Below are 24,763 nucleotides of genomic sequence, written 5' to 3'. Positions count from 1 at the left end.
CCGTCCAGTTCATAACTTGGCCCAGGAGCCTGGGTTCTAGTCCCAGCTGTTCTACCCACACAGTTAAGCCATGTTCCCTCCCTGGGCCTCAGTTTCAGTTTCTTAGAAGTGGTCCCCCCTCCCAGACCTATCTGCTAGAGGAGCCTGAGATGCGACCTGCATCCGGGTGTGTCCTGGACCCCTGTGAACCAGCGGTGGCTCTATCCTTACCCAGCATCTGGGCACGGCCTCTGTCCCAGGCTGCCAGGGAACGGGGGCTACCACAGCCACTGTGACAGGGTCCCGTCGGTCCGTCCTCACAGAGTGTGGCAGGGGATGGCAACACACAGGCATGTGGGTCAGGAAATGGCTTCACCCCTGATTTACCATGTGACCTCGGTCTTCATCTCCCCAGGCCTCAGTGTTCTCTGCTATAAAATGGGGGAGGCTTGACAAGATAATGTCACTGGGTCCCTGCAAATCAGACTTCACCGACTCCGTTCTCTCCAACCCTACACTGAGGGAATGACAAGTGACTCCCAAGATAAGAACCAAACAATGAGGAAGATGAGAGACGCTTTGGTCAGAGAGAGAGGTGTTGCCAACGGGGTGTAGAGACCCCCTGGACGTGACATTGATCCCTGGGATAAAAGGCAGCCCCTGCCCTGCCGGTCTGCCTTCTTGTGGGTGCTGTCACCTAGCTGGGTCCCTTCACAGTGGCACTGAGGCAGAACGCAGTCACAGAGGTCTGCCGCCACTGCTCGGAGACAGGGTTGTGTCCGGGTCACGTACGGCAGCTCCTGCAGGCTGTGGGGGTTTCTGACAACGCGCATCCCTCTAGCAAGGGCATCCAGGGTGACCTAACGCCTTTACACTCACAGTAACTCCTTCAGAGTTTAAAATCAGGCCTCCTCTCCCCCGCGCATACAGGCCATCTCTACAGATTTGTATGTTTTATCAACGTGACATGGAAATCCCTTGAGGCCTGTAACTCCCACCTTGATGTTTTCAGCAAGGGTCCCAGGGGGTCCTCGGCAGTTCTGGTTCCCCCAACACCCTCGCTGCCCCCTCGGGGGTTATGGAGGCCAAGGGGACCCTGAGCATCTGGGGTCCCCCCCTACCCTGGAGTCTCTCGTACCACACCGGGTCTCTTCTGGAGCAGGTGTGCTCATCTCCGGCATCTGCAGGCGGCCAGGGCCGTCTCAGTGCTGCCTGTTCAGCCTCGCACCGAGGGAGGTCGCCTGTCACTTCTTCCCGCTCCCCCAAAGCCACCCCTCCAACTTGTTCTCACCCTGCTTCCCCTTGGTGTCTCTCTGCTTCTGCTTCCTTCCTAAGCATACGCTTCTCTGCACAGGATGGGCAAGCAGTCCCAGTCCTTCTGCACATTTCGGAAAAATGTTCATAAAAGCCCCAGATGCTGGTCAGGGCCAGCTCGCTCCTCACAGGCGCAGCCCTGGGCGCACTGGCTGGCCCGCTCCAGAGGGGCTGTCACTGTCCCAAGTTCTGCAGCCAGGACTTGAGCTCCGCCCTGCCCTAACCCCGTGGTGCCCTGATTCCCACATCTGGCCCCTCACTGCCTTCCTGCTGCCCCCGGCCCAGCTGTGGTCCACAGTGAGGATGACGTGGTTCCTTTGTCCAGCCTTGTTGGCGCCTTCGGCCCATCCAGGGGCGGCTGCAGGGGGCTGTTACTGTCTCCCTGCCTGGCCAGCCTCACCCAGAAACCTGGCGACCCCCGTCCGGCTCTCCGGGCCTCCCTGCCTCTGCTCAGCACTGCCTCCATCTCCTGGAGGGATACGGCCCAGACTCTCCATCACCTCAGACGGTTTTACAAGTGCCTCCAAGCCTGCCAACATTTTTTCCTTAAGTACTCCTCAATTTAAAAAGTTTAAACCACACCATATGTTGTGGCCCAGGGGCCTGGGGGAGGTGGTCGAAGCAGTCCCGCGGGGTGACTGTTTTCCTACAATAAATTTCGCACTGCCTCCCAGTCCTTCCTGTAGACAATCTCTCTGGAGCTGTTTTCACCTCTCAGTGCTGCACATGCTTCAGGGCTGGGGAGCCAGGGGCTGGGAGAGGGTTCGAGCTAGTGGCTGAAGCCCCAGTGTTGGCTCTGATGTCTTTGAAGAACTCCCAGAGCCGTTGTCCCCAGTCCCAGATTGTCCTTACCTCGAGCTCTTATTCACGTCGCAGCTCCTGTGTCTCAGCTCCAAGCAGCATTTCCGAAGGGTAGGCCGAAGGATGCTGATCGTTTGAGAGGCTCTGTAGTCAGTTCCATGTGGGCGACACGACGTGCTACATCTTCTGCTTGTAAAGATTCACCTGGCATGTGAGCTTACTGAAGGCTCTGAGAAGTTCTGCAGTAGAGAGAGCTGTTTGACTGCAGACAAAGCATTTCCCAAACTTGTTTGACCATAAAATCTTTCCCCCCTAAATTTTACATCCTGCTGGATACATCTGTGGCTGCAGAAGACTTCCGAAGGTCTTCAGGACCTGGATTCCTTCTGCTTCAAACTCCTTTCTCCTGATGCCTCTCCCTCAAGCCCCACGCTGGGCTCTGGCCACATCATTCCCAGCCTCATCTCGCCGACCACACCTTGTAGCCTTTGTTCAGGCTGTTCCTGCAAGGCCCTTCACCTAGACCCTGCCCTATTGTTGTTGTTTTCCCTTCTGTGTCCCTCAGCCGGACACCTTGGCTGCACGCAGCCCCTTGCGTCTCGTCAGACGCTACCACAGCTACCTGGGGCGGGGCGGGGGTGTCTCTGCGCGCTGCCCTGTTGTGCTTACCCAGGGACTCGTGGCCAGTGCTCCCGTGCCCCCGCGGGGATTCTGAGGAGCCCGCCTTGCAGACGGGGTGACGGCACGTCCGTGGGTCAGTCCGCCGCTGTGTGACGGGAGCAGGGGCAGCAGTGTGCAAAGGGAAGCTGCCCTCCGCCAGCCTGAGGGAGCCAGGGAGGCTTCTGGGAGGTGATGCGGCTGAATCAGAGGTTAACGTGGTGAGGAGAAGGCCAGACAGGAATGAAAGGGAAGAAAGGCCCTTCATGGGCAAAGGTATAGAGCAGTGCTTCTCAGCTGGGGCCGTTCTGCCCTGCTGGGAGACAGTCGGCAGCGTCCAGAGACGGCCTTGACTGGCACGGTTGGGAGCGTGTGCTCGGCAGTGGATAGGCAGAGGCCTGGGTGCCATTGAGCGCCTTAACGATGCACAGGACGGTCCCCGAACAAAGGATTCCTGGCGCCAGAAGACCATCTAGGGAGCTGCTGCAGGCTCTGTGGGAGTGTCTGTGCCCCATGCTGGGGGCCACGCCACCCTAGGGACATGGTGGCACAAGGGTCTCCGGAAAGGTTAGGAGGAGGGGACTACTAAGGGACGGCCGGTGTGGGGCATGAAGGAGAATGGGCAGGAGTGCTAGGTGACTCCCTGGTTTTCCTCTTGAGTTCCTGAGTGGCTGCCCTGCCCCTGCACCCGAGAGAGACAGAGAGCGCGCAGATTGAAGGTCATGGCTACAGGTGGCCGGCTTACTAGCTCACGGGGCAGAGGTGACGGCATCGCTGTCTGCAGGGGTCCCCTGCACTGGCGCCGTGCCGGATTCCTGACTCTCAATCCTCTCGAGCTGGTTTGAATGAGACAGTGAGGGGGCCTTGGGAAGCTTCCTTCTGTGGGCCCCTCACCTTGCCTGCCTCGTGTCTTTTCCTGGGGAGCCGCCACTTGGCTGACTTGTGTTCCCCGGTGTCTGACACGGTGTGTTTGCTGAGAGTCTGGCTGGAAAGTCCCTGCTCGAAGCCAGAGCTTTATGCCTGGAGCTGAGTTCTCATTCCCTGTGTGATGAGGCTCTTCCAGCCCTGGTGAGAAGGCTTCCTTCCTAGGGGGCAAAGCCCACTCCTTGGACGCTGCCCAGATCTTGCATCAGTTGCCCAAACGTGGCCAGCTTCGCTCTGGGGCTGTTAGAGACACCAGTCCTGGGCGGGCTTTGGAGCACATCAGAAGTGTTGGGGCTCTAACACGGAGGCAGCAGAGTGCTTTGCTTTTAAAACGAGGTAGACCTGGGTTGGAAGCCAGACTTGGTTTCCTTTAGCTGCACGGCCTTGGGAAGGTTAATTAGCCTTCCAGTGCCTCGGGCGGTTCGTCTGTCAAGTGAGCGGGGTGTCTGTAAGGGTCACAGATACATCAGCAAGCACAGAACTTAGGAGCTGGTCCGCGTTAGATACTCGGTGGTGGCTAGCTTCTGACTTTCCCCCTCCTCTCTGTGCTTTCAAAATTAGGCTGTTGAATGAGGAAATCATTCAGACATGAACTCCAGCTGTGGAGTTGAGAGAGGCCAAGGAGGGGTCTGGAGGGCCCCCAGCCACAGAGGCTGGCCAGAGAGCCCAGGCTCATTAGAAGGCGGCTCATTCGTCAGGATGATTAATCCTAGCTGCCACAAGAAACAACCCCCAAATCTCAGGGGCGTCCCACAGCAGAGATTCTGTCTTTCTTACGCACAGTCTGATCGGGTCTTCAACTCTCGTGGGTGAAGACCAGGGGTCCTGGCTGCTTTTCCGGCCCCATCATCTTGAAGATGTTGTCTTGTGGTCACTGCCAAAGGGGAGGAGAGGAGTGAAGGAAGGGCATGAGCATTAACTGCCTTGTTGAAGGTCCTGGTCAGCAAGGGAGGCTGAAGGATTCGGGGCTGTGCACGGTACGTACAGCTTCCTGCCTGCCTTCTCAGCCCCCCAAACCCCAAACCGAAAACATTGTATGACAGGCCGCTCCTCTGGTGCTGGTGAGACAGCCATGTCCTAGAAATATTCAAAGGTGTGAGGCCCCTTGGTAGGATCAGATCTGTATGCTGGGCTGTGTAGTGATCTGGGCAGTTCACCTTCCAGGTACCCGCAGACCAGAGGTGATAGAGGTGTTTGGGGCTGCGTGTGGGGTGGGGAGGGGGCAGGCTTGCCCTGAGCTGGGGTGGGCTGGGCAGTATTTTTAATTACAGTAATAAATAATAATAGGTGATAATGAAAGCAGTGTGATATATCATCCATCACTTCAGACTTTAAAATGTTAGTATTATAGAGATACCATTTGCCTACCATAAAATCCATTCTTTTAAGGTATATAGTTCAGTTGGCCTAAAATATTCACAGAGTTGTACAACCACCACCACTGTCTGCGTCCAGGATACTTTATGACCCCCAATAGCAACTCTGTACTCATCAGCAGTCACTCCCTATTTGTCTCCTCCCAGCTCTAGGCACCCACTAATCTGCTTCCTGTCTCTGTGGATTTGCCTGTTCTGGACATCTCGTCTACATGGAATCATACAGTGTGTGGCCTTTTGTATCTTCTTCCACTGAACATAATGTTTCCAGGGTGTGTCCGTGTTGTAACAGTGTGTGTACTTCAGTCTTCTTTATAGTGAGATGATATCCCACTGTATGGATAGACCCTATTGTTATAGATCTTGTCATCAGTTGATGGACACTTGGATTGTTTCCACTTTTAGGCTAGAATGAATAATAGCGCTGTGAACATTCAGGTACAAGTTTCCGCCGGGATGTAGGTTTACATCTCCCTTGGGTAGACACTTGGGAGTGGAGTAGCTGGTCATAGCTAACTCGGTGTTCAATCCTTTGGAGACCTGCCGGACTGCTTTTGAAGGGGCTGCACCATTCTCCATTCCCACCAGCGGTGCCCAAGCTTCCCACTTCTCTGCATCCTCACCAGCACTTGGCATCTTCTGTCTTGTTAGTTGTGTTCATCTTTGAGGGCATGAAGTGGTATCTCATCGTGGTTTTGATTTGCATTTTCCTAATGGCTAATGGTGCTCAGCATCTTTTCACGTCCTTATTGGCCATTTCTAGATTGTCTTTGGAGAAGTGTCTATTCAGATCCTTTGCTCATTTTTAAATTAGGCTGTTCATCTTCTTAATGCTGAATCCGAAGCCTTCTTTGTATGTTCTGCATACAAGTCTTTTATCAGATACATGGTTTGCAAATATTTTCTCCCATTCTGTGAGCTGTCATTTTACTTTTGTGATGGTGTCCTTTGAAGCACAATGGTTTTTAGTTTTGATAAGACTCAGATTCATTTTCAGTACTTCTTTTTAAATGACTTGCTTTCATTTTGTCTTATCATTCCTTGTCAGAAGGCCTCAGGGTTTGGGGGAACAGAGTGCATATAGGGACAAAGTAAACAAATAGTAGCACATTTTAGGCCCATGAATCTGTCTTCCTCTGGAGAATCCAAGCCCCCTTGCCTGTTGGGAAAAGCAGGGCCAGGCCTGGTCCTTTCCAATTATTCCAGTCCTCCCGGTTGACATAACAATATCCTATCCTTTAGGCCATCTATGTCCAACACTGCAATGATGTCATACTGATCTGCCCTTTGATTTTTCATAGCAACTCTCCAAGCTGGGCATTAGTGTACCCATTTTACAGATCAGGCAACTAAGGTCTGGGAAGGGAAGAGGCTGCTTTCAAATCGTGGAGGCAGGGCTTCAGGTGAGGCCCTGCATATCCTGCTTCGGCAGTGTTGTTTGTAGCCCGTCTTGCCGTGATTCACATGGACCTGTGATTCACTGCGTCCATGAGCAGTGGTGCCGAGTCTCCATCTTTGAGCTGCACCACCCCAGACACTGAGACCTGGTGGGTGGCTCCCAGTTTTAACGTATTATCAGCAGACTCCAGGGGCAGCTCAGACCTGATGGAGGGTCCTGTTGAAGGGGGCAGGGACACCAAGGTGCGCTGGTGGGTTGGGGCAGACTTCTGACTTGAACCGGCTTGGCAGCCTCTGCGGGATGCTGGAAAAGGCCGGGGGCAGGCAGCTTTTGGAGGGCACTTCTTGCTGGAGGTCTGCTGGCAGGATGTTGTTCTCTGGGCCCCACACAGACACAGGCCTCTTTGCTTCTGTAAACAATGATAGGGTAAGGCAGGGAAGTTTGTTCTTGTTAAGGGGAAGTTACCCATCAGCCTGAGTTTTTGCACAAAAGAAATCTATTCCTAGTGCTGGTGTGGTTCTCCGGAAAACATCCACCTTGTAAAAAGTAAAGAACTTGAATGAAAGGAAATAATAATTATTCCAAGTTCCTCTTTCTCCGGCCCCCAGCCCCCTGCTCACTTCACCGGCGCCTCCCCCTTCCTGGCCCAGGCAGCCGATTAGGAGTCTGAGCTAGTCCAAGGTGGTTAGCTTCTTGGCGGGGACTGTTCCTCTGCCTTGGGGCCCGTCAGCAGCTTCAGTCCTTGCCCTCAGGAGCCTATGGAGCCCGGTTCTGCCACCTTCCTGCTGTACGTTCCTGGAGCCTCCGTTCTCCCACCTGAGTATGGGGATGGCGCGCAGGTGGGCTCATGGCCAGCCTTCCTTCTTACCGCCCCTCCACAGTCTCTGCTGTTATCTGCAGACCGCCCTTACAATTAGTTATATAAGTTTTTTCTCTTTTAAATTAACTCATGTCTTTCTGTTTAAAATCAATGAGTTTTGGGGCGCCTGGCCGGCTCTGTCAGTGGAGCGTGCAACGTTGATCTCAAGGTCGTAAGTTTGGGCCACACGTGGGTGTAGAGGTTACTTAAAAATAAAATCTTTTTTAAAGTAATTAATTAATTAAAATAAATGAGTTTCAGAAGAAAACTTTGTGTCAGGAACATGCCTGGAAAGCCAATATTGGTTTGTCATACAGAAAGCTAACTGGGAAGGTGGCGTTAAGTCCTCCCAGAGCCTCTTTTGCCTGCTTAAGGCTCTGAGCCTAAAGCCACCTTTCTCTTTGTTTGGAAGAAAGATGAGTGAGTGTTGGAGATGTGTTAGCAAGACAGTGGCCCCACACTGAGGCTTTCTTCTTGATGACAGGAGGCTCAAAGGAGAACTGAACAGGGAATACCTTTTTCACTGAGTGATTCAGTGTCATTTAACTGTGTTCCTGCACCTCCTAAGACCATCCCATCATCTTCGGAAAATGCTGGGCTAACTACCTCCCAGCTGTGATGCACTTTATAAACGTTGGCTTGTTGCTGGAGAGAGCGTGGCCTGGAGCCAGGAGCACCGGACTAGGAGTCAGTCTCATTCCTCATCTCCCTTCCTGGGTTCTGTGGACTGGCTGGGAGCTGGCCTAGAGAGTCTGCCAATGGCTAACCACTCCTTGGTCTCCACGGCAACCTGGGGCATAGGATATGGGTGGTTGGGACAAATCACTCCCTTCCCGGTGCCTGCCCCATCTTCCATGGGGTTTGGGCTTCCAGACACTGGCCCTGGACCCAGCATTTCATCTCTGCTAGCTTGCTTGGCCCTCATCTGTCTCCCAGAAGATGCCTAGAAGAGCATCTCCATCCTGTTATCAATGAATCCAGTGAGCTCGGAGGTCGCCTTCGCTTGAGCCCCTCCTCGCAAGATCTGGCTGGGCAGGCAGCGGGGCTGGGAGGGGGCAGCTGGGCCCGCACCCTGGCTTCTCCCGCTTCACCACAGCCCTGCCAAATGACTCCGTGGAAGAGGACCGAAAAGAAAAGAGAGGAACTTGCTGAGTTTTCTCAAGCAGCAGTGGGGAAGGGGAGGCTGGGCATCTTCCTCTTCCATTTTTGGGAGCAGCAGAGAGCAGAATGCAAAACAAATAAAGGCACAGTTGTGCTTACTAGCTCTCCTGGGGCAAGACGGAAGGGAGCTAGCATCTATTGAGCAACTGCTGCATGCCTTGAACTTCGTGTTCCCTGTTTCACTCGGTCCTTGTGACAGTTGTCTGAACGGATGAGAAGCAAGGGCTGAGAGGGGTTAAGTAATTGCCCAAGGACACCAAGCTTGGGCCGAGTGGGGAATCGAAGCCAGGCCTGAGCCCCAAGCCTGCCTCTTCTCCTTCCCCTCACAGCCAGATGCCTGGTCTCCCTAGGCCTCAGTTTCCATCTGTAGAGTGAGAAGGTTGGCCCGGATGCCGTCTGAGACACCCCTGCGGTCCCAGGACCAGTTCTTACTGCGTGCCGGACAGGATTCTGAGGGCTCTAAATGACTCACTTCGGCCTCATATCTATCCCATGGGTTGTTGTCTCCATTTTAAAAATGAAGAGATGGACACAGAGAGGTTAAGTAACTCACTCAAGGTCACACAGCTGGGATGGGGAAGCTGAGACTTCCATCTGTGCTCTTGACCCTACCCCATCCTGTTCTCTTAAGATGACCTAACCTCGCTCCCTGCCTTGGGCTCAGCCTAAGTCTCTTCTTGACTGAGGGTTTGTTAATGACCCAGGAGCCCTCACCAGGGACCTAGAGGACTGTTTGGAGAACAGAAGGGCCTCTGAGGGCTCCTTGGTCACTTCAAGTTCGCCCCAGTGCCCAGCACAGCACCGCTCCCCATGAAGGTCCCCTGCTGCTTAAGCTGCCTTCTGAATGGAGGTTTCAGCCTCCAGAAATCCTGGTACATTGGAGAGGAGCCGAGAGCCCATCCTGGGGGATCATTCCTCCCATATACCCCGAGGGCATAGAGGATACCTCCTGGGGTGGGCCCAGGCACCCAGGGCAGTCTCAGGCTGAGGTGCCCAGTCCAGGGCCTTGCGGATATCTTTAGCTACATATTCCCCGCATGCAAAGACACAGAGACCAGCCGCGGTTGAGCAGCCTGGAGGCTGGGCCCCCTTTTGCCTCCCTCCCCCTCCCCAGATCCTGGCTTTTAAAGAACACTTGTGGCTTGGTGGAACCCAGCTTTAAAACCTGAGCTAAGCCCAACTTCTCATTCCCTATGTGAGGGAACTGAGGCCCAGAGAGGGGCTGCACCCCTCCCCTCCAAGGTTCGCATCGTTTGGGAGAGGAGGCAGGACCATTCCTTGCCAGGCTTTCCACAACCCTATGCTGGAAGCTTGGAGAGAAGGCACTAGAAGGAACTGACTTCGTTTCCTGATTTCTACTGTCTTTGGCCTGCAGCTGGGCTTCAATTCTCCCAAGGCTCTTATTTTGGGGGTTTATATGTGTCTAAATGCTGCAACATTTGGAGCATCCAGGCAAAGCAGAAAAGCTGCTGGTGCTGAAAGTTACATCATTTAGCACCTGTGTTTTCTAAATGGCGACTCTTGAAGGGGAATCTTGTTAGCTCTTTCCTTTACTAAGGGTGGATTCTCATGGGGCAGGTGTGAGCGGGTCAGGTTAATTTAGCACCTACCATGTGCTCTATGTTCTGCACCTCTCTCTTGTCCCATCTTCCTGGGCATGCTGTGTAGGAGACACACTTGGCCTTCTATGCTTGGCAGAGGTCTGTAGCTGTTGAGGGGGCAGGCTGGGAGAATTGACAGCAGGGACCCCAGCAGATGCGTGTATGCCAACATTCCCAGCAGCCTATCCAGAGTTGCCGGAAGGTGGAAGGAACCCAGTGCTCATCAACAGATGAATGGATAAACAGAATGTGGCCTGTCCATGCGGTGGAATATTATTCATCCGTAAATAAGAACAAAATCCTGACACAGGCTGCCACGTGGGTGAACCCTGAAAACATTATGCAAAGTGAAAGAAGCCAAACGTAAAAGACCACACATTGTGTAATTGCACTGATACGAAATGTCAGCATAGGCAAATCTGTGAAGACAGAAGTAGACTACGGTTTAACCCGGGGCTCCTGGAGGGAGAGATGGGGTGTTACTGCTTAATAGGGTAATGAGAAAATTTTGGAAAAAGATGGTGGTGATGGTTGTCATTATAGATGTATTTATTGCCAGTGAACTGTACACTTGAAAATGGTTGAAATGGCAATTTTTATGTTACAGATATTTTACAATAAAAGGAAAAGTACAGAAAGAGAGTAAAGCTGAGCTACAAGCCCAGTCTGTCTGATTCAGAGCCTGTGCTCTGTCTCCTACACTGCGTTGTCTTCTCTAAAGTTAGCCAGAGACAGAACTCCCCCCACCCAGATCAGCTTCCCAGGTGCTGCAGGGACGAGCAGGTCTGGGAGGACAAGGGTGCTGCCATCTATAAGCTGTACACGCTGGCTGCCGCCTCCCGGCCCTTGTCCGGCTGCTGGCCCTGCTCAGGGCCAACCTGGGCTCGGCTTCCACTTCGTACCATGTCATTTGCATGGTCTCATGTCACGGTCTCTCTGCATTTTTAAGAACTGTGTCATTGTCCTTCGAAGAGACACACTTATTTCTCTTCCGTGACTTTCCTGGAAAACAAATTTTCTTCGCCCGCAGCCTGACTTCTTTTCTGCTCCTTCTGACATCCTTGAGGCTGCTGTGTCAGCAGGGGCTCCTCTCAGCTGCCCGTCTGGGTCCCTTTCCTTTCTCGTGACCTTCCAGGTCAGAAACTGGGACGCTTCTTTGATGCCGGTGGAGCCAGCTCTGCCTCTGATCCCCATTTCTGTGTGTGTGTGTGTGTGTGTGTGTGTGTGTGTGTGTGTGTAGTATTTCCTGCTCAGCATTCCTCTCTTTAGAGTGGCTGGAGACAGAGAAATCAGCCTTAGGCTTCCTGAGGACATAGTCCCTCCCCACCCCCCCACCCCCCATCTGCCCTGGGTGGGCAGCCATGCTGGTCTCCGCTGACTCACTTGGGGCCTCATTGGGCCTTGGGCAGAACAATGACATCATGGGGGGTAGGGGGTGGGGGGTTTCGGTTCAATTCCCTGGATCTTTGGAGAGTCCTGCCCCTCCTTCATTCCCAAGCCCCATGGAATGAAATCTTCACTGGAGAAAAATCTTCCAAGGCCAAGATATTTCCAACACAATTTCAAACTGAAGCCAGTTTGGAAGCCGAGGAACAGGAGGGAGGGTGTTCTGGCAGATGGAAAGTTGGCTTGCCGTGCCGTGGCCTCTCACGCACAAGGAATGAGGGACACTCCCCGCCGTGAGTGTCCTGCAATCGGCCCCTTCTGACCAGAGCTCCGCTCCGAGTTACCTGCCCGCGGCTGCACTCACCCAGAGCACAGAGGGCTGGATTCAAGCAACATGCCAGGAAAAAAGTCACCCTCCTGAGGGTCCCGACAGCCAGCATGGCCTGGGTAAACAGTACGTCATCTCCCATCCAGTGCTTTGGGCCCACAGGTCATGGCCGGGGATTATCAAATTGACAGAGCCCGGCTGGCCCCTCACTCCCGTCCAGGCACGTTTTGTTTTGTTAATTATCGGTTCTAGCTTTTGACGTAAAGAGTCGAGGCCTGGGTCAGGGTCACTCCTGTATTTTCCTTTCTTTCTCATTAAAATTGCCTCGTGCTCCGGGCCCCTGGCTAAGTTCTGCCAATGTTTAAAAATGTCCCTCTCTCTCTTTCCGACCCCTAAAACTCCTTCCTCCTGATTTCTGCAAAGCCACTTGAACAGCAAAGGAAATAGGGGTCAAGACCCGTTAGGCCCTAATCTGCTTTTCCTTCTTGAAGGGTTGTGGCTATTTCTCACGGGCTGTGTTTCTCCACCTTGCTGACCCCGGAAACGTGACGCCCTCTGACTTGGGGGTGGCCAGGTCACTGGGGGCACCATCGCACAGGGCTGGAGCCAAGCACTTCCTGGCCTCCGGGCCCCTCACTCAGCTGGTGACCTCTGTGATGCTGCTGTTTGGGGTCCTCACAGGTGATCCTGCCATCCTAAGTTTGTCCGGAAAAGTGTCAGGAAAAGAACTGATTCTCTGAGAGCCGTGGGCTTCTCAGAATACTTCTCAGTATGCAAATCCCAGCAGCTAAAAGCACGAAGGGTCCTCCTCGTTGCTCAGCCAAACCCCCTTCATCCTTTGGGCCTGAGTCAGACCTCCCCTCCGCCACGAAGCCACTCGTGTCTGATGAGGTTGCTTCTGGGGGTGAGAGGCTGCGTCACTCTCAGCCATCCTTTGTCCCCGCCAGTCTTGAACTCCTTCGTGCCCTTGGCCGAGTTAGGTGGTCTACGAGGTCCTTGGGGTGGAGATCATGCCGCGAGCACAGAATGGACCGTCAGGGAGCCCGCATGGCCGAGGGACTAAAGGAGCCTGGACCCCGTCGGGAGAAGCAGCAGGCTCCTGGCTTTCCGACCTCTCGCAGCGCCGCCTCTGCTCTGCTTGCGAAGACCACTCCCGACCCTGCGGTGTCTTCCCGGCCCGGCAGGGTGACCGGCTGTCTCCAAAGCGGTGCCAGCGGTTGTTGCCCAAAGACAGGGAGAGTGCCAGGGTGGTCGCGTGTATGTGTGTCCCAGTGGGATCGTGGGCCTCACAGAGGACGCCCAGTTACTTCCCAGTACCGCGTCCCGGTGTCGGCTTCCACACCCTCTCCTCCTGCCGTGGGAAGCTCCAGGGAGCCCCGGGAGCTCCTCGGACTCTGGGTCTTTGGCTGTTCATCATGGAAGGATAAAGGTGAAGATCTGGCTCCTAACAGTTTGGTGGCGGGCAGACGGTGGACCCCCGGGGGTCCCTCCGGAGAAGGCCCCTCTGAGACACCGTGCTGTCTGTGGGAGACGGAGGATCCAGGTCTGGAGGGGGCTTGACGCGTAAATAACCTGGAGACCGTCCTCTTACAAAATGGAAGAGAATATTAAGTACAAAAGTATTTCCTGAGAATGAGAAAAGAAATCACAACCAATGACTAGAGCCTTGGAAACTCGGGCCTTTTATCTGAGATCTCAGTTTACCAGAAGTGCCGCTGTAGGAATGCTTCCCGCCCCCCTCCCCCGACTTAGAGCTCTCTGTAGCCCCCGGGACTGCAGGTAAAGAGCCCCGAAGCTTGAGCTTTCTCTGCTCCAGTGACTCCCTTCTGACTGGAGTCTGTGCCCACCCTGAGGGGAAGCAATAAGCTCCCTCAGAACTCGAAAGAGGCAGAGTCATTTCTTGTGCCTCTTTCTTCACGATTTCTTCACAATCATCATTTCTTGCCTTCTACCCCAAGGACCTGTGGCCACCAGCTGCCTGTCCAGCCTCGTGTCTCTGCCCAGCGGGGCTGCATCTGGCACGGCGCCCAGGCCACGAGTCAGGCTGACCACGCAGACACTCGGGGAGGACCTGGGGGTGTTTCGGCGGAGCGTGGGAGGGCACAGACATCAGATCTTGCGTGGAGACAGCCATAGCCCACGGCACTGCTCACAAGCTTCTGTCTGGGCTGATTTGTTTTTCCCAGTGACCAAGAAAACAAAACCCCGACTTTGTCCTTCAGTTCTGCTCTTATTTGGGGCTCGTGGATCATGTCTGCTGCCTGGCCGAGGTGGGAGAGAGGAACTGCTCCAGACGGACCCGGAGTGCACGACAGTGGCTTTTCCACACGCCGCGGAAGGTTTTGATTAAAAAGGTGGAAGAATGGTGCTTTCTCTTCCTGTCAGCCAGACCTTAAACCAGCCCTTGAGTGAGGAAAACTCTGTCCAAGGCTGCCGTTCAGTAAACTCCCACCTTTGTCTCCTGGTCGTGATTGGACAAGCAGGTCTTATTTCAAGCCAGGATTTGGGGTTGAAACGAGCCCCCATCACCCCCCTCCTGCTAGTCCCAGGGCCTGTCCTTAGAGTCAGGCAGGCTGGGCCGAGTTAGTTCCCAGAACTCAGAACCAGCCCATCGGAGGGGTGGCAAGGAGGGAAAAGCGAGGAGAGAGGAAGCCCCTGGTGCTTTGGGTCGTGTTTGGAGGGTCCTCCTAGTCCCCTGCCCTACCTCCTATTTTTACAGGTAGTGAATTAGTCTGGATTATTGGCAGCAAGTGGCAAATTCTTAACTCCCAGTTGCTCAAACAAAGGAGGAATTTACTGGAAGGGTGGGGATATGATGAAATGAAACTGGAGAGCGCCCCTGGCTGTACATGGGCTGGGGAAGCTGGCACCAGGACGCTTCCCCCAAGGGTAGCTCCAGATTCTCCCCCAAGCCTCCAGCCCACAGTGTCTGCCCGAGACAGGCACTCCAACCCTTTGTAACTAAGAACACCCCCAAGAACTCTGGCCCAGTTGTCATGAAGTTAGGGTGGACCAGAGGGTGAGGGTGCTTCTGGTGGGTAAGACACTCTTGCTCTCCACTTCCCTCTCCCCTGCGGTGAATGCGAATGTGCGCGCACGTTTATTCAGCCGATACTTTGAGCGCCTACTGTGTGCTTCTCATCAGCGAAGCAGAGCAGAGAGATTAGAGCTTGTGGAGCCGGGCAGGCCTGGATTTGAATCTCAGGTCCCCCCTTTACTGACTGTTCTGGCTAGGAGCACGTATGGAGTCCTGGCTGCTCGACGAGCATCGTAGCCAGTTCGGAGGAGACGGGAACGAGCAGCTTTCCTGCCCTTCCAGGAGCTGTCTGGAGCTCAGTTTCCACGTCCATGACCCTAAATCACCAACTCCACCAGCTGGCCTTGTTCTGGGGAGCAAGAGATGTATACATTTGTGGGAAAACTCACATCGAGGGGCCAGTAACTATCAGGCCGGCCCCCCTCGCAGGCGCCCACAACCGCCTCTGGCCTTGGATCCTGCTGGAGGCCTGATTCCCGCCCCCGCCCCCAGCCAGGCCCTGGCGGCTCCATATGAGGGCTTCCCACGGCTGACGCAGATCCCTTGTGAAGGGTCAAGGGCCAGCCGGGGTATAGCTGTGGGAGTGCCCCTCCCCTGTTCCTGTCCTGGAGGAGAAGTGGGAAATAGGGGGTGGCCCCCCCAAGAAACAGCTGCCTCCACTCTGGGATGGGCCAGACAGGCAGACCTCTAAGCAGCCCTTTTTGGAAGGCAGGGGGCCCTCCAGAACCCCTTTTCCCGCTCAGCTTTTCCTGAAAGCGGAGTCTGTCCACATTGGGAAATTGCAAATAGTTTACATGGGGAATGTCAGCTGCCCACATATGAAAATATACACATCATTAAGCCCTAAGTGCTTGCGTCTGGAGATAGAGCGGACAGTCTCCTGGGCTGACCTTTTGTTCACTGATGCAACCGCGGCTAATGAGCACGGAGCTCTTCGGTGGGATGTTTTCATATAGTGAAGCGAAGCATATGTTGGCCATTAGCCTGCGTGTGTGTGTGTGCACGTGTGCGTGCGCGTGTGGTACGTCCAACACCACTATACAAATAGCGTTTACCCGAACACACAGAGTCCATTTCGTCTTATCCTCCAGCCCCCATGGGCCTCCAAGACCAAAGTCCCGACCTCACAAGATCTGAGAAGGACGGTGACGTTCTTGGAGAACATGGTGGTGCCTAGTGATAAGGCTCTCTGACTCAATTACCTGGGTTTGAATCCTGTCTTTGCCAGCTGCGTGAGCTTGGACAAGTTACTTAACTTCTCTGAGCCTATTTCTGCATCTCTAAAATGGAGATTGTAATAGTTAAAACCGACTTGAGAGCATCAAAAAAGATAACCCCATGTAAAGCTTATAGGACTTAACATACAGTAGATGCTCAGGAGATGGCAGTGATGGTGACGGGGACACTTGCACTGGGAGGTGGGACTGGGTGGAAGGTCTTGCCTGCTCAGAAAATCACCCTGGATGAGGTTGTATTAGAAGTGGGCCGTGAAGGCTGGGTGGAATTTGGACATGTCCTGATGGGGCAGGAAGGGCTTCTTCCAAGGGAATGAGCAAAGGTCCAGCAGCTAGAGAGCTAGAGCTTCCCAGGAAGTGACGAGTGTGGGGTGAGTGTCCATGAGCAGAAGGCTGGAGGGAAAAGCAGATTGAGAAGGGCGTTTGGGGCCAGGGTCAAGAGGGCAGTGGGCTTTGTCCTTTGGAGTGGAGACCATCTGTGCGTGTGGTATGGAAAAACTCCCTTGGTGGCCATTGTGTCACTGCAAGAGGAAAGTGGCAGCAGGTGAGAGAAGAGAATTCTTGAATGCAGGGCTGTGAGATGGAGACGGAGTAGAGGGGTGGGTGGGAGAGATACCAGGGTTAGGCTTGCTGTATGTGCATGTCCCATCTGTGAGGTGGGCACAAGCTGAATTTGAGTGGGGCCAACGAGACCAAAGCTATGTCCTTCCCCTAGAGCTGGCCCAGGACACCTGGTTCAGGGCCATTGCGGCTCAGATGTGCTCAGCCCTGCCATGGACCCTCTCCAGGTGTTAATCGTGGCTGCACCATGGGCCACAATGTGACCTTGGAGGGGTCCCTTCCCTTCTTGGTCTTTTGTCTCAGTTAACCCATCTGTGCCATGAGTGACTGGAACCAGCTGAGCCCTCTGTGATCTCTTCCTCCTGCTCCACCTCGGGTCCTGAGTCTGTGAACAAGTGTAGGGTATGTGTTTCCAGAAGATTCTGAGCGTGACCCCCGGGGCACTTGCTTCAGGATTACTGACGACTACTAAGGAGGTGTGGGAGGTGGTTCCAAAGAGCCTTTCACAGCCCACCCATGCCTCCACCCCGGGTGACTCTAGAGACACCAGCCACATATAGCTGATTCCCTCTCCAGTCTGACGTCTTTAAACCAGAGACTTTAAAGCCAGCAGATGTTTATGTTTCAGGAGCAAGGTTTTCAGACATGTGGGGTTCCTCACTCAGGCAGGAAATTACATCCCTTCCTACTGCCCGTCATCCCAGTGCAGAGGGAGACAGCAGTGCCCAGGGGACCAGATGCAGCATTGCCCTCTCCATGCCACCCTTGGGCTAAAACGATGCAGAGGTCCGTGAGAACCAACCACACAGAGATGGCAGCACCCGTGTCGGCTGCTTGTTTAACGTCTTCTAGATGAGTCCTCCTCTCTCTGCGCACCGCCTTCCTGCTTTCTCCAGCCTCCTGGCCTTTGCCCGTGCCATGCTGGCCTCCTCCACCTGTGTCAATCCAACCTCTCTCTCAAGGTCCCGCGCTTGCCTTCCCTCCCGAGGGCTCCCTCCCAGGCCGATTTCTCATTTTCCCCCTCAACTGTTACTGCAAAGGTCACGCTCCCAGGTCTGAGATGAATCACTTGGTAATTATTTCAGGTGTGCCATCTGGGCTCCCTACTCCGAGGCCCAGGAGGCTGAGCCACCTGTGGGGAGTGTGCGCAATGAAGCGCTGTGAGGGGCTCCATAGCGCCACCTTGTGGGCGTGCTGCCGGGCCGTGGAGGCAGAGCTGGGCCTGGGCTATCGCCGCCCGGGCGCGTCCTGTCTCTGGTGGTGAAGTCAGTGAGGGAGGGCATCGGAGCGCCCTCAGGGCAGAGCCTGGGGTGCGGCGGGTCATCATCTGCTTCCTGGTTGAGTACCAAGGCACAGACTCAGAGTGGACAAAGCACCCCCGAGCGTTACTGCCCCCTCTGTTCCCCAGCAACTTTGGGGGGAAGTGGTGGAGAGGAGCCTTAGCCAAAGAGGGGAGCAGGGTGCAGGTTCGCTTGCTCCAGGTGTGATTTCAGGGGCTCGACAGACGCTCCCTGCAGCCGACAGCTCCTCAGGGAAGCGGGGTTCTTTCTTGTCAGTCTGGCCAGAAGGGAGACAGCAGCCCCCAGTAAGCACAGCCATGTCCCCAAGACGCGTCGTGCTGTCTTAAGCTGTCCCGGAAGTTGGCCACGGAGCAATCCTTAAGAGCAGCTGGGGGTCATCCTGTCATCAAAGTGGACTTTTGGGCCGGGCTGGGCATATGATCTCATGAAGGCTGGCCAGCTGGTGCGCTTCAGTGCCCCAGACCATCAGGAGGCCATTCGTGGTGGCCTCCAGCAGAGAAACCCTGTCCCCAATGTCTTCCTCCTGTCCTCAGAAGCGGTACCACCAAGAGCTAATTCCACACATTTCAGAGGAAATTTGGTGCCTAAATTCACACTGTGGTATTAAAAGTCAAGGCTTGCTGGCTGGAGCTACTTGAGACCATCTGGTGACCAAAGAAATAAAGTGTCACTTCAAAATACTGCTGGCCTGAGAGGGTCCCAGACCCCAGGGCAACTTGTAGCAGAGACCTCCACCAAGACCTGTTCTCCTGGCCGCTTTCAGCCCTGCCAATATCTAAGGGCCTTAGGGATTTTTGTGTTTAATTAGAAATTAGGGGATGTCTTTAACATGGAGGAGGACAGTCCCCAGCCTTCTCCCCACCCTGACCCTCAGCTTCTCCCCAGAGGGACAGTTCCTGCTAGAAAGAGCCACAGAGCTAACCACAGTTCTCCTGGCATTCCTGAGCCCTCTCACGTGGTAGTCCTGTCCAGAGCCCACCTGGCCCCAAGGTTACCCCTCCCTTCCCTAGCCCACCTCACAGGCCTCCTGGGACCAGAAGGGATTAGCTTCCTGGAACGAGATCTGAAACTGTGGAATTCTGCGTTCAAGCCACAGGCATGGTGTGCAGCGGCTGCGGCTGCTGGGACCCCAGAGCACGCTGAGTGTCTGGGGGCACTTTTTCTTCCATGATGTGCTAGACTCGGGCTAGGGAGAGCCGCCTTCATGGGTCTCCCTTGGAAACTGACTTCTCTGACTTGGAGGGAAAAGACCAATACCTTCCCATTCCGTCGATGCAAATCACAAATGTCCCGTGGAAATGTCCCCCTGGGCAGCTGCTCCTCTCACCCCCCTGGCAAGTTCAGGTTTCAGTTCCTAACTTAAACGGGCCAACAGCTTCTTATTCCCTTACTGGCAGAGGCGCTACTCTCTGGAGTCACTTGAAAGGGGGTTTGCTTGGAATCGCTTCTCTCTTCATGTTGAGCCAGGGACTGATTTAAACCCATGGTCGTCAAACCAAATGCACTGCTACCCACTCATTAAGTCCTATTAGGGCTTTGACCGTGGGCAGCATCCCCAGAGCCCTCCCGCCAACCCACCTCGGAGAACGAGAGCAGTGGGACTCCATGCACACGGCTGGATCCCCCCCAGACCCTGGGCTGCCCCTCCCGTTGGCTGGGGAGGAAGCAGAGTATGGTCCTCCGTGGGAAGGCCCAGGAGGGGTGGAAGTCTGAGCCCAGATTCCGCTTTGCTCTGATCCTGTCCTCCACGAAGCCTTTCCCAGATGACCCTGCCTGGTAATGCTCTCCCTATCTGAGCGCGGGGGGCTCATGGTGTTGAGCCACATTGTCTTCCATTTCAGTTCTTCCTGCCTCTGCTGCGGGGCTGCACAGTGCCCTGCCCACCTTGAGGACTGAGGGGCTCCTGGGAGGTGGGGAATGGGTGAGAGGGGCCCAGGGGGCCCAGACACCCCACCATCTTCAACCAGACTCCCTCCAGACCCACCCTCCCAACCTGTGTTCCTATCCCCTGTCTGCCACTTATTGGCTGGGTGACCTGGTGTCCAATGACTGAAATTTTTGTGAAGTGAGCATTACAGTCTTCACCTCGCGGAGCCATGATGAAGGTTAGATGACGTAGCGCATGTAAGGTGTTTCTCGCAGTGCCTGACCACAGCTGGCCTTCGGCAGAGGCAAACATGGGCTACCCATTGGTTTTAAATAGTGGGTCTGTAGATAAAGTTCATTTGGAGGAGGAAAAAAGAAGTTTGCTGGTTAAAAAAAAAAAAGAGTCTGTCAGTGGGTCCCTTTTATACATGACCACATGCAGCCTGGAGAGGCGAGAGAAATTCCCGCGAGGGTATTACCTGATTTCTGTCTTTCCCATCTTCCTGGAGAAAAAGTGCTCAGTCAGGGCCACACTGGCTTCACCTTTTAACACCCCCGCAACGTGCCTGATGCCAGGTTCGGTCCATTCCGGGTAAGGGCGGGTCTTCCCAGGGCGGTGTCTGATGGCAAAACAGGGGTGCAGTGGAGTACGTACGTACAGGTGGGCAGCCCAGCTGCCTCTTCTGAGGTCCAAGAACTGGGGGTCTCTCCCCATGACTTCCCCGCCCAGCGTGTGTGTTTGGTCTTTGCTCACTCCTCCCAGATTCAGGTCACATCCCGACACCACGCACAGCTTCAGGCGGCTCCTTACCGTACCTACCACGGACTCCGTTCTGTGCCTGGCATGGACCCTTCAAACCGAGGTTGCCCGGCTGTCGGCTCTCATGGTGCAAATTTGCCCATGGCCTCTGGGTTTGTGTTAGGGTTTGATTGCTCTCAAAGATCCCAGAGTTACTGACCCCAAGAGATTCAGCTGCCAGAGTTCCCAAGAAAGTTCCCCAAGTCTTAGAAGCAACCTTCCCACCCCAGCAGCCAATCATCTCCGCAGAAGCGTCTGCGTGTAACAGAAGCAGAGATGGAGGCACACAGTGGCCCCAGAGGGGGGACCAGTGTTCAGGCTTCCAGTTTCTTGGTGGGGGGGGGCTCCTTCTGCAACCTCGAGCATCTTTTCTGCAGTCTCGCTCATACGGGTTTTTAGGGAGGGAGGAATGGGGTCCGGGTCCGGGAGTCACCACCACCCAGGGCAGTCAATCAAAGCTGTGCCCACAGAGTGCAACCCCACTGCCCTGCTGCTGAGCTGTGCTTTTGCGGGCCCTTCCGCCCATTCCAGACCCTCTCATGCAGGACTTTGAGGCTGGGCAGGTGTTCACCTTGCCTCTGTGCAGACAGGTCCAGCCTGGGAAGGGGCATCTGCAAGCTGCCAGGGGCTGACTGACCAACCCATCCATGCGGGACAGTTCCATACATACATCTCATTCGGGTCTGACCCCAAGCCAAGGACACAGGAACATCATTCTCACTGTGCCACAGATGAGGGCCACAAGGCTCAGAGGAACCTAGCGACCTCCACGAGGTCACACAGACTCAAAGTGGCAGAGCCAGAAGCCTGGCCTTAAGTCTAGGCTCGTTCACCGCCTCTCACCCCGGCCACCTTTGCGTGTCCCTGAATGTGGCATGTGGCTCAGGGCCCGGAGGGGGCAGAAGCGGGGGGGAGGAGCCCCGCGTCTGCCCCTCACTGACATGTCCTCTTCTCTTCCTCCAGTCCCCAGTTTTCATTGCCCAGGTTGGCCAGGACCTGGTCTCCCAGACGGAGGAGAAGCTCCTACAGAGACCCTCCAAGGAACTCTTCTCTGCCTGCGCACAGTAAGTGCTCCCTCCCTGCCCAGGTCCAGCCTCCACACGGCCCTGGAGAGAGGCTGCCCCTACCGTCCACCTGGAGCGCAGGCCCTGGGGCAGGTCTGCCATGCCCGGGGCCCCAGCCAAGCCACGCAGCTGTTTGTATACTTCTTACGAACGGAAAAGATACCCAAGGGCCAAGTCCAAACAAAACATCTGCCTCAAAGGGCGTTGAAAGCAAGTGGCTCTCCAGGCTGTTGAGACAGAGGAATGTGCAAAAACTTGACCCCGTCTGGGTGGTTTGGGAGTCCTTCCCAGGGCCCACTCCCCACTGCGGCCAGCAGCCAGAGCCAGGTAGCGCTGCTGCAGGAAGGGGGCTGGAGGCCACCTTAGCCGCACCCCGTTACCTTGTCTGCAGGCCATATGGCCATCCTGATGGAATAGGAGACAAGTTGGTGGGTGTGCTGCTGGCCAGACACCAGGGAAGCCCCAACCTGACCCTTGCACACATACTGTAAAGGCGTGAGCCAGTAGGCACACACATATGCCTGTGCCCACCCAGGTACCCTGCCTCATAAGCTGACGCATGCCTGCACACCAAAAACCTTCCACAGCCTGATCGCCCCGCACGGCTTGCTGTGTGCCCCCCCGTTCAGCCTTTGCCCCACAGACAGTGGGGAGCTTGCTGTGTGCCTGGCACCGTGACGGGTGCTTCGTCTGCCATGGTGAGCAAGAACCCAGGCCTGGCTTCCATGGGGCTTCCAGCCAGGCAGGGAGGACATGAAAACCAGTGCTCCTGTGCCCTGTGGGAAGAGCTGGAGCCCGTGTTGAGAACGGACACTGAGAGAGGGCCAGCTTGGGGCCCAGCCCTGTTAGGTGCCGAGGAGAGAACCCCCCCCGCAACACACAAGCAGAAATAAACCTGTCCTCTTGGAGGGTGCTGTCCTCTTGGAGTTGGCTGAGGGTCAGATCTGACAGCGGATGAAGCCCCTGGGCTGTCCCTGTGGCCCTGAGGGAATGGACATCCCGGTCCCCTACACTGGCCCCTGCCCTCATGTTTGGCAGGAGACCGGGTCCAACATGGCCCCCCCCCACTGTGCCTACTGCTCCCCCACCCCCACCCCCACGTCCCAAGTGCCTGGGCTGCACTGGTCAGCGTCGTGGCTTCTTAAAGGAGAGAAGCCCATCTGCCCCTTCCCACAGCCAGCTTCGGGGGGCCTGGCCCACAGCAGGCAACTAGTGAACGCTGCTGCGGCGGTGGAAAGCTCCCAGTGGCTTCACTGGTCCTGGACCAAATCCAGAGCCTGGGCCCTCCAGACGCTGCATCCCTACTCTGCCCACCCCTGCACACACTCACCCCTGCATCCCCTTAAGTATACTTCTGTCCTCCCAGCAGCTCAGGAGTCCCTTCATGAGAAAGGGAGCGCTTCCTGAGCCCCCCAGGGGCCTCACTTAACTCTCCGTCATGATAACATGCTTCTGTAGACCTCTCTCTGACAGTTGTCCCACGTCACAACACCTTCCTCATGCTCACAGCTCTAGCCTGCGAGGCCCCAGTAAGTGCCCACGGGATCAGGCAGTCACTCTGGTAGATGACGGGCCTCTGAGGCAAGGTGTTACCCTGCGGATATGTATACATGGCTCTGGCCGTCGGCTTCAGGCCAGGATTGTAAAATGTTCGTTTATCTCCGAGCCAGGTCTGTCCACGACTACCTGAAGGGAGAGCCCTTCCGTGAGTACCTGGACAGCATGTATTTTGATCGCTTTCTGCAGTGGAAGTGGTTGGAAAGGTGAGTGCTCCCCAGCCCAGCCCGCCTGCAAGTGTGTGCCCGCGTGTGCGCGCGTGGGAGGGGTGGGCCACGGGCTTTCCAGCTGAGAGCTCAGGAAAATCAGCGACCTCCGTGGGTCCATGGTTCAAGTAAAATTAGCCGTCCTCCTGTGGATTAAGTTCTTGGCTCTTCTTCTAGAAGTGCTCTGTGCTTACTAAAGTGTACACGCACGCTCACTCTCATAAATACGTACGTGCTTATCCTTACTTGTTTGGTTCACTGGTTTTGGGACTCCTCTCTCTGTCCGCAGATAAAGAGCTGCCATATTCCCCAAGTGAGTCGCAGAGGGACCCACGAATGAGTTGAGCTCAGTCCCCTGTTGGTGGACATAGAGGTTGCTCTCAGTTTTGTGTACAGTCTTCTCTAAATAACGAACAGCTTTGTAGATACATCTCATGTGCTTTCAAAAGTACATCCGTAGAAATCCCTGCAGAGGATTTTTGGCCAAAGTGAACCCGTGAGGGACTGCTAAGCTACCCTCCCAGACAGCTGCCCCCTGTTTGCAATCCCGCCAGTGCCTCGCTGCCTGCTTCCCCAGAGCCTCGCCCACACTTTTCTTGTGCTTTCCTGGCCTGCGTGTGAGCAGCAGGCTTTCCTTCTTGCTTATTTTTTCATCTCTAATAATGGATAAAACTGAGCATCTTTTCCTGTTTTGTTTACTGCCTTTTCTCTGCAAAGTGCTGTCACAGACACGGCAGTGACTCGGCCTCCGTGTGACTGAAGAGGAAGGAGAGCCACAGAGAGGCTGTGGGCTGGTCACACAGCAGGCCAGCAGTGCAGCTGGGGGGAGGCCCCGGCCCAGGACCCCAGCACAGGGCTCTGCCCACCACACCGTTCAGAATTGGCAGAACAGGGCGTTGCCTGCGGTAAATCAGTGCTGGGCTGCACTGGTCGACAAGGGCAGGAGCATCCCCTTCCACAGTCCAGGGGTCCATGTGCCTGAGGCCTGCCCCCCGCAGGCATCTGGGCACCCTCTGGGCAGAGAGCCAGGAGCCATTTTGCTTCTGCCTCTCCCCACCTTTGCTGGCCGAGCGCCCTGCAGACGGACAGGAAGCTGTAGGACAAGTTGCCTGAAGAGCCCAGCCATGGCCTCCCCCGCCCACTGCAGGAAGCCCAGAGGGGAACACCCAGCTCTGTACCGCGGGCGGCCATTTCTGTCCACCCCCACTGGGGGGAATGACAGTTGAGCAGGGGTCAGTCTTCTCTGTGGGCCACTAGCTGCCACTGGCCCCCTTGCACGTGCATACAGTGGCTCCAGGAGAGCCGAGGAAGTGAGGGTCAGGGCGACATCCTGCTGAGGGCCCTGGGGTCCA

General features: G+C 55.3%; 1 protein-coding gene across 1 annotated transcript in view; it reads left to right on the top strand.

The window, feature by feature from the left end:
- The window catches only part of GRK5 (G protein-coupled receptor kinase 5), a 106,826-nt gene that overhangs the window by 60,188 nt on the left and 21,875 nt on the right, over window positions 1-24,763 (top strand). Inside the window, exons 4-5 of the mRNA XM_080822316.1 lie at window positions 21,548-21,648; window positions 23,319-23,411. Of these exons, the coding sequence (XP_080678442.1) occupies window positions 21,548-21,648; window positions 23,319-23,411 (194 nt within the window). The remainder of the gene's footprint in view (window positions 1-21,547; window positions 21,649-23,318; window positions 23,412-24,763) is intronic.

The sequence above is a fragment of the Martes martes genome (genome assembly GCF_963455335.1).
Source record: "Martes martes genome assembly, chromosome: 14".
NCBI classification, from domain to species: domain Eukaryota; kingdom Metazoa; phylum Chordata; class Mammalia; order Carnivora; family Mustelidae; genus Martes; species Martes martes.
Note: the sequence above shows the minus strand (reverse complement) of the source record. Positions and strands in the feature narration are given on the sequence as shown.